Genomic DNA, 9,165 nt, shown 5'->3' with positions numbered 1-9,165 from the left:
AGGGAAGGGAAGGGAAGGGAAGGGAAGGGAAGGGAAGGGAAGGGAAGGGAAGGGAAGGGAATCTACCCTGCAGGGCAGCTGTGTGGGGTCTCTGGGGTCGGCAGAGACAGGTCAGCCTTGGGGTCTTTGCACCCCCCCCTTCATCCCAGAAACAGCGCAGGGCCAGCGCTTCTCACCACAAGACTCAGGGAGCAATCTGTGAGGCTCTCCAGCCTGGGAGGCAGAAAGGCGATCTGAACAGAAGCCAGGCCCTGCGCTGCCAGCCTGTGCCCTCAGGGAGCACGCAGCACAGGCAGGCAGGGCACCACTGCTTGGCTACAGAGCACAGGAGGCGCGCATGTCCTCACCAGACCCCAAGCCATGGCCTCAAGGCCCTGAATACCAGCTTTTCCACCTGTCTGTCTGCTGTGGCTGTTAGGGTCCTGGGAGAATGCCAAGACCTGGCCCGTCCCTCCCCTCCAGCTCCCCTAGCTTCCTCCACACACACCCCCATGTGATGTCACCAGTCTGATGACCTGGCCCTCCACTGGGATTCCCTGCAAAGATCATGGAGGGGACACAAGCAGGTTCTGTGTCCCTGGCAGGAAGGACACAGAAGTGAGGGCACCGACAGCAACCACAGGCCCTTCACCCACCACTAGGAGAGCCAACGGCCTCGCTGGGAGCACCTGAGAGCAGCAGGGGCAAGGAGGGGGCCACCCCCAGTGGGGGCCATGCTCTAGGGCAGCTGGACCCTCTGAGCCCTGCAGGGACTCCATGGCCAACGCTGGAAGGAGTCAGGCCGGGTTAGTATAGGGGTTGATCTGGGAACCCCATGTAGCAAGGGAGCAGGGAGATGCCCATGACAGCCTGAGACACGGCTCAGGAGACACACGTGGAGCCCCACAGCCCGGCAGGCTGCTCCCCACCGCCTGTACAACTGGTATGTAATCGCACAGTTTGTGACACAGGAAACATGCACGCGGGGCCTCTGCTGACGGGTCTCCTGCTGCATCAGAGCGGCTAGGAAGGTGGCTCCGTGGTACAGGGCTCACCTTGCATGCATGAGGCCCTGGGTTTGACTCCACAGTACTGTATAAGCAGAAAAAGCCGGAAGTGGCTCTGGGGTTCGAGTGGTAGAGCGCTTACCTTGAGCAGAAGAGGGGCAGCACCCAGGCCCAGCGTTCAAGCCCCATGACCGACAAAAAAAAAAAAGCATCAATGTGTTGGGGAGGGGTGCATGAGACCCCGCTGGGCCCTTCTCTTCCCCTCTGCCTTCCATATCAGAGACTCGGGAAGGAGCACCTGTGTGCCACGGAGACACCTCTGTCACCTGTGGAGTCCCCCAGCCCAACAAGTAGGCCCTGGGACTCCCCCAGGAGTGGTCGACAGCCCCGTATCAAGGCTCAAAGGAGAAAATAGGAGCTCCTCACCCTCCCCTCCTAGTGGATCCCCAGGCTACTGACAGTGAGGTGACACCATGAGGCAGGCTTCCTGGGCAGGCTTTCTGGAGAGATGGGCGGGACGGCATGCGTGTTAGGTGAGCACTGGTGAGTGGCCGGGAGGGACACACGGGCACTTGCGGAGCGCAGGACGGCGCTCAGGGCCAGTCTTGCTCTGGAGCCACAGCAACAGAGGCTCAAACCTTCTAGCCAACAGCTAAGCAGCCTCAGTTTCCTCCTCTGCCAAGGCAGGGAGTGGTCTGGTTGCCTGCTCCCCAATCCCGATGATGAGAGTCAGGGTGGCCAGTGGGAGCCCCCAAGGAAACATCTGCGCATTCCAGACGTATGTGGTCAGCAGGCGGGCGCATGCCAGGCCCGGCACCGCCGCCCCACACTGGCTGGCGGCTGTGCTGGAAACAGGGCTCAGGGGGAACGGCTCCAAGGGGCCGCCTGCCGACGTTATGTAACCCACTCTGCCCCACAGCCGCCGCCTCCCTCTGGCAGGCAGGAAAGTTCGGGGAGGAGGTCCCCCTTCCCCAGAGGAGCAGGCCCCTCTCCGCAGCAAGACGGATCCCCCACCCCATGCACATCTCCTAGAGCAGGGAGGAGAGGCCGCGCGAGGGCTGGGCCCTGGCTCAGGTGGAGGGAACAGAGCCCCCAAGAGGCCTGGGTAACGGTGTCTTTCAACGCTAATGGACTTTCCTTTTGGGAGCCCAGCAGCGGGAGCCAGTGTGAGTTCAGTATCCTCACACTGTTTTCATTCCCTTTGCTTTCTGCTCCCTTCTATTTATGGCAAGCAAGGCTGGCTTCCAGGGCCGGAAATGATGTTTAACTTAATGAATTCAAGTTTAGGAAAGAGAGCTGAAGAAAAACACAAGGAGTGTGCTGGCGGCAAGAAGGCCGGGGCCACTCGGCTGCACATACCCAGCGTTTCCCGGGAGAGAGGCAGGAGCTGGGGCAGCCCCACCCGCCCTGGACGCTCGCAACAGCTCCTGCTTGGGCCACACAGGGCCCGCAAGCAGCGGGGGGGAAAGGACACTGGGGCCCCGACAACAGACACAGGAGTGTCCTGTGGGGGTGTGCCCACGAGACCCAGGGGCCTCCCCGTCCCTCCCCGTCCCAGGGCCCGGGCTGTAGGAAAAGCCCCGTGTTACAAGGTTCTCTGCGCTCCTCGACACAGACACTGGGTGCTCTGACAACCTACTGTCACGAGGATGCGTGACAACCCACGAGGTCCTCCAAGCCCTCAGGCAGGACAAGACTAGGAGACCCCGGCCTCAGAGCCAGAAAGAACAGGATGAGAGAGTGGAGGATGGCGTCCTCCCATCCGGCAGGAGGAGGACCAGGGTGTGCAGGGCGGGGTCCACCCACCCCGGGAAGCTACTGGTGTTCTCCATCTGGGTACTCACCAAACTAGGTGGAGGAGAGGTGGCAGGGAGGGTGTGCCCCACCTGTAGCTAGGGTACCCAGGCCACCGGTTCAGGAGGAGGGATACAAAGACCCCAGCCCCGCCGCACCACCCCCTGGTGGTGACTCCGCATCAGGACCACCTAACTGCCTGGGCCACACGGCGAGCCGGGGCAGGAGTGTGGAGGCCAGGGCGCCTGTCTCCCCACAGCACCCTGAGGTGCAGCCAGCAGACTGAAGACTGTTCAGAGAGAGAGAGGCTGGGCAGGGGAGAGCAAGGGACGGGGCAGGGGCCTCAGTCCACCACACTCAGGTGCTGAGCACGGCTGAGGTCTGGTGGTGCCCAGCGCCTGGGCTGTCAAGTCCTATGGAGGCTCAAGACCCCAGAGGCCCCTCACTCCCGGCCACGCAGCGCCTCGATCTGTACCCTGTAACTACAAACACTGCCCTCGCGTCCCTGGGGAACAGACAGGGATGGGTTGCACCCCTGTCCTGGGACAATGGCTTGCCACGGCGGCTCCCCGAGAGTGCTGAAGATGCCACTGTTTGCCAGGGCTGGGCCTGTGAGACCATCAGGGGAAGAACGCCCTGCTCACCTGGGCCGCAAAGCACAGGCCCTCTCTTTGGCGTGAAGCGCCAGGGCACCATCGGGCCCCTTGGTGAAGACAGCTGCCAAGCCAGAGGGAACGAGGTGTTCCCAGAAAGGACATGAGCTGCATTTTCCAGCTGCATCGTGTCCTGCAGGGAGACGGGCTCACACCCCATTGTGCCCAGAGTGCTGGCCCGCCCACAGCTGCACCCACTCCAGGCCAGCTGGAGCCCAGGCCGTGGACGGCCAGGCCAGGCCTGAGCACACCCAGTCCAGACGGCCGCCACCCCAGACGGCAGCAGAAGGATGTTTTCATTCCAGAGAGCGAGGCGGGCTGGTCGTCTGGGCTCCTGCTGCTGGCGCTGGCCACCACTGTTCCAGAAAGGAAAATGTGTCTCCATCCAAAATGACTTCCTCGGTTGAAACCCAACCCCAGGCAGGGTCTCCCTCCGGAGCCGGGTTTCCACACTGCATGCCCTCTGGCAGAGCACCCCAGGGTGCGGGAGGGGCGGAGATGGAGCAGAGCTACCCCTCGGCCCCAGGGAGGCTTGGAGCAGTGCTGGCCAGGCAGGAGCCACATCTGGTAATGGCCACCCAGTTAGCTGTCACAGGATGGCAGCCCAGGATGCAAGGTTCACGGGCTGGCAGGACAGACAGGGGAAGGTAGCAGACTTAACAAGAAGTCCCCAAGAAGTCCAGAGAGAACAGAGGCGCCTGCAGCCTGGCACAGCCTTCCACAAAGCCCCACAATGCCAACTCAAGACAACACTCCGGTTCAAATGGGTGACAGCCAGGGAGGCTGGGCAAGCCGGGCACAACAGCTGCCCAGGGTGGGTGGAAGAACAGGACGCACCAAGAGGATGGGCACCAGTCACTGCCTCCTAACAACCTCACCGCCCCACACACGCCCTTGGTCAGACAGAGATGAGTGACTCGGCCAAGGTGACACAGGGAGAGGAGGAGCTGAGGGCTGAACTCAGTCTGACGCCAGGCCCGCATGCCTCCCTCCCGAAGCCAGCTGAAGCGACCAGCGTAGAGATGGTCAGAGAACTCGGGGAGGCTCAGGCAGAAAGACCACAAGTCCTGCCACCGCCACCCCTCCCTTCAAACACCCCAAGCCTATTCAGGAGGCTCCACAGCCACCTTTCCCTGCATCCTGAACCGAGACTTCCTGCCATTTCAGGGGCTTGCTCTGGAGGGGCCAATCGTATCACCACTGTTGTAACACTGAGTGATTTAAGAAATGACCCGGGGGGCTGGGAAGGTGGCTCAGTGGTAGAGCGCTTGCCTTGCATGCCTGAGACCCTGGGTTCGATTCCTCAGCACCACATAAGCAGAAAAAAAAAAAAAAAAAAAGCGGGAAGTGGTGCTGTGGCTCAAGTGGTAGAGTGCTAGCCTTGAGCTGAAGAGCTGAGGGACAGCGCCCAGGCCCAGAGTTCAGGCCCCACGGCCGGATCCAAAAAAAAAGAAAAGAAAAGAAAAGAAAAAGAAATGACCGGCTTCTAGGGGTCCGATTGTTGGCCCGTGGATCTGAGAGCTGCTCTCACCCCACAGCGCCAGTGAGGCATCTGTGAGAGAAAGGACAGTAAGTGGCGACACAGGGCCCAGACAGAGGGAGAGGACGTAAGGACTGGGTCTCCATAGGTACTCTCCCAGGGTGGTTTTTGTTTTTAAACAAGGAGAAGCATATAGTATATAAAGTTTACCCAGAGCAGACAATTCAGGGATTTTTAGTACCTAGGCAGGCTGAGCGTTCATCACTAATCTGCACCACACAATTTCATCATCCCCAAAGAAGCCCGACCCCCTGGCTACCAGCCCTTCCACCCCCACCCCCACCACGTTCTGTCTCTGTGGATTGATTAGCCTATTCTGGGTGTTTTATGTCAAGTTTGTTATTTTATATAGCCCAGGTTGGCCTTGAACTCTAAATCCTCTTGCTGGTATTACAGGTGTAGACCACCAAACTCAGCTCACTGTGATTTTGACTAGCATTTCCCTAATGACTAATTACACAGAGCATCTTTTTTGTAGTTGTTTATCTTCTTTGGTGAAATACCTCTTGGGATCCTCTGCCACTGTTTTTTTGGGGGGGTCTGGTCGTGGGCCTGAACTCTGGGCCTGGGCGCTGTCCCTCAGCTCTTCAGCTCAAGGCTAGTGCTCTACCACTTGAGCCACAGTGCCACTTCTGGCTTTTTTTTCTTTTTGCTTATGTGATGCTGAGGAATCGAACTCAGGGCCTCAGGCATGCAAGGCATGCGCTCTACCACTCTGCCACTTTTTAATCAGAATATACCCCAGATACAAGTCCTACCGCAACAGGGGAGATGACCCACGGGTGCCTCTTGGCCCTGGAACTGCTCCTGCAGCACTACTCACAGGGACGCTGCACACTACTGGCTCCTGGGGCTCACCTACTTTTTTATTGTATTTTTTTGCCATGGGGCTTTAACTCAGGACCTGAGCACTGTCCTTGAGCTTCTTTTGCTCAAGGCTAGCACTCTACCATTTGGGCCATAGTGCCACTACTGGCCTTTTCTGTGTATGGGGTACTAAGGAATCGAACCCAGGGCTTCATGCATTCTAGGCAAGCACTCTACCACATTCCCAGCCTGGAGCTCACCTACTTACTTATGACCCTGAGTACTGAAGAAGGGGATAGGACTGGCTGCAGTTGAGATGTTTCTTCGCATATAAGATGGAGACTCCAGAGACCAGGCCTCACGCCCATAATCCTAGCTACTCAGAGGCTGAGATCTAAGGATCACAGTTTGAAGCCAGCCCAGGCTGAAAAGTCTATGAGATGTTTATCTCCAATTAATTACAAAAAAAGCCGAAGTGAGCACCCAGTCTGAGTTCAAGCACCAGGACCAGCACAAAAAACAAAAATAGCTGGGCGCTGGTGGCTCACGCCTGTCATCCTAGCTACTCAGGAGGCTGAGATCTGAGGATCACAGTTCAAAGCCAGCCCGGGCAGGAGAGACTGTGACACTCCTATCTCCAATAAACCACTAGAAAACCGGAAGTGGCGCTGTAGCTCAAGTGGTAGAGCACTAGCCTTGAGCTGAAGAGCTGAGGGACAGCGCCCAGGCCCAGAGTTCAGGCCCCACGACCGGGCCCAAAGAAAAAAAAAAAAAAAAGATGCATTGTACAGACTCATGCCTGTACCCCTAGCTACTCAGGTGGCTGAGTTAAATTGTGGTCAATTAGAAGTCAGCCCAGGTAGGAAGCTTATAAGAGCCTACCTCCAATTACCACCTAAAAGCTAGAAGTAGAGAGCTATGACTACAGTGGTAGAGCACCAGCCTTAAGTGAAAATGCTAAAGAACAGTACTCAGGCCCTGGGTTCAGGTCCCTATACACAGACACAGACACACAGACAAACACACACACACAAAACTAAGACAAGTGAAAATTTGAACACACCGTTTAATAGGACTAAAGAATCATTCCAAGCCAGGTGCTAGTGGCTCACACTCTAATACTAGCTACTCAGGACACAGAGTTCTGAGGATCATGGTTCAAAGCCAATCTGGGCAGCAAAGTTCATGAGACTCATCTCCAATTAACCACCAGAAAACCTGAAGGGGAGCAGTAGCTCCAAGTGGTAGAGTGCTAACTTTAAGCAAAAAGAGCTCAGAGACAGCGCCCAGGCCCTGAGTTCAAGCCCCACAACCACCATCACCAACAACAAAAAAGAATCGTCCCATGCTTTAGGTGTGTTCTGAGTGTATATATCACTCCAAAACACAGAAAAACTTGCAGGATGCTAGTATTTTGCTCAAAACTTGTAGCAGGGGCAAGAAGGAGAGAACATGAGAGTCATCATTCTGTCTGCCTACTGTTCTCCATAACAAAGCTTTAAAAATAGCAGAGCAGCAACCTTTGCCAGTAACGTCATCTTGTTCCAGCTGCCACATCACTTTAACCCAAGAAAAGCTGGAAGTCTGTGGTCTCACCTCCCACTGGCTCAGCCAGTGGAGGTCCTGTGCCCCAACAGAAACTACTGGTGACAGTGAGAAGGTAGCGCTCGCAGTGCTCTTTCGGTGCTCCTAAGCTCTGGCCTGGGAGGCTGCAGTCTCGGGCCCTGGCCTGTCCCATCTCTGAGACCCACCTATCTTGCTAGGAGTCTACAGGGCTGACAACCTACCTAGTGCAGACAAGGGTTTCTCAGGTCAGCAGGAAGAAGCCTCTACACCTGCCCCTAAGGCCCTAGTTTCCTGTGTTCTCTCTGGAAATCTCTCAGGGGAAGGTTAGGGGGGTATATGCCAAACCTCCTCCATTACTCACCCATCTGAGTCCATGCTGAGGCCCCACTGCACACAGAGTGGCCAGGATCCCCAAGGATCCTGCCAGATCAGGCCAGGCCAGGCTGCCAGGGGTATGTCCCCTCCCCCAAGGACAATGCCTGGGTGCTCCCACAAATAGAAGGCCGAAAGCCCCCAAATCCTAAATCAGTGACTAAGCACTTATTGAATCCCTGATATGTGCCGCTTCCTAGTCCCTAAAATACATGAGACAACACCAGGGCCAGTAAGGCTCCTTTACCAAAGCCCAGGACCAGAATGTAACAGGACCCACCAAGGTAAGGGCTCAAGCTCCAGGCCCTCCTCCTCTACTTCCTCCACAGCTCCTGGGAGACCAGCAGAGATGCAACAGGGGCAAGAGAGGCGGAGGAAGCAGGAACCAGTGGGAGCCAGCCAACAGAGAGAGAGGTGCGTGCACCCACAACATCTGACGCAATTCTGTGGGCCCTGCTGGCAGGCGGGAGGGGGCATCTCCATAGACACGCCTGAGGCATGAAGGCTTCCAGTCAAAGAGCACAATGACAAGCCCAGCAGGCCCCAGTCGCAGCTCCTGGCCAGCCCCACAGAACTTGCTCTTTTCCCACTCCCAAGGCCACTGGGCAAAACCCCAGGGACACAGGACTCCCTGTGTGGCCCTCCATGGGGCCACCCAAGCCGAATGCCCAGGACCCATTTATGGTTTAACCAGAGCAGAGATGGAAGAAGCTCCCCAGGGGAACACAGCAGGAGTTTCTGGAAGCGAGGTGCTGGAAGTGCCCAGAAAATTCTGAACCTCTTCAGCCTTGGAGGGTCAGTGCCTGCAATCCTGTTCTCTGCATCCTTTCCAGTCCAACCCTAGGTCCTGGGCACTGCCCGAGGCCAAGCCCTACTCAGTCGCGCGCGATACCCACTGCGTCACGTCTCCAAAAAGACGACTTCTTCACCAGGAAGGCTGGGGTTCCCCTGCGCCTATCCACCCCCAAAGAAAGGCTGCTCCCAACACAGACCCCGAGGCTGGGTTCTCAGGATCACGCTGCCACAGAGCACCTGGGGCCAGTCCAGGCCCGGCGCACCTGTGGGTCCGCTGCCCCCTCCACTGCAGGGCCCGGCCCCTCCCCGCCCTCTTCCCCCGCCCCGACTTACCCGGGACCGATTCTCACACACCCATCGACCCTTACCGAGGGCCTCGCGTCCACCACAGACCCGCCCAACCCCGGGCCGGAACCCGACCAGCCTCCCGCCGACGAGGCTCGAATTAGCGCGTCTGTCCTCCCCGCGCCCCCGCCCGTCCCCTCGGCGGGCGTCCGCCGGGCCCCGCGGGGAGGGGCGACGTTTTCTCCTCAGAAACCCGGAGCCCCGGCTGGCCCCGGGGCCAGGTTTTCCTTATTTAGCCGGGCGGACGTCCCAGCTGGAGCTTCGCCCTGGGAGCGGCCAGGCCCGCGGCGTCCGGCGTCCCGGGGCC

At 58.0% G+C, this 9,165-nt stretch overlaps 1 protein-coding gene across 1 annotated transcript in view; it reads right to left on the bottom strand.

The window, feature by feature from the left end:
- The window catches only part of Pkd1 (polycystic kidney disease 1 (autosomal dominant)), a 41,873-nt gene that overhangs the window by 29,688 nt on the left and 3,020 nt on the right, over positions 1–9,165 (bottom strand). Inside the window, exons 3-4 of the mRNA XM_013011248.1 lie at positions 3,425–3,497; positions 1,690–1,831 (exon numbers count right to left, since the gene is read on the bottom strand). Coding sequence (XP_012866702.1) covers positions 1,690–1,831; positions 3,425–3,497 — 215 coding nt within the window. The remainder of the gene's footprint in view (positions 1–1,689; positions 1,832–3,424; positions 3,498–9,165) is intronic.

Source organism: Dipodomys ordii, unplaced genomic scaffold (assembly GCF_000151885.1).
Source record: "Dipodomys ordii isolate 6190 unplaced genomic scaffold, Dord_2.0 Scaffold14, whole genome shotgun sequence".
In the NCBI taxonomy this organism is placed as follows: Eukaryota; Metazoa; Chordata; class Mammalia; order Rodentia; family Heteromyidae; genus Dipodomys; species Dipodomys ordii.
The sequence above is the reverse complement of the archived record's forward strand: the minus strand, read 5'-3'. Positions and strand labels throughout refer to the sequence as shown.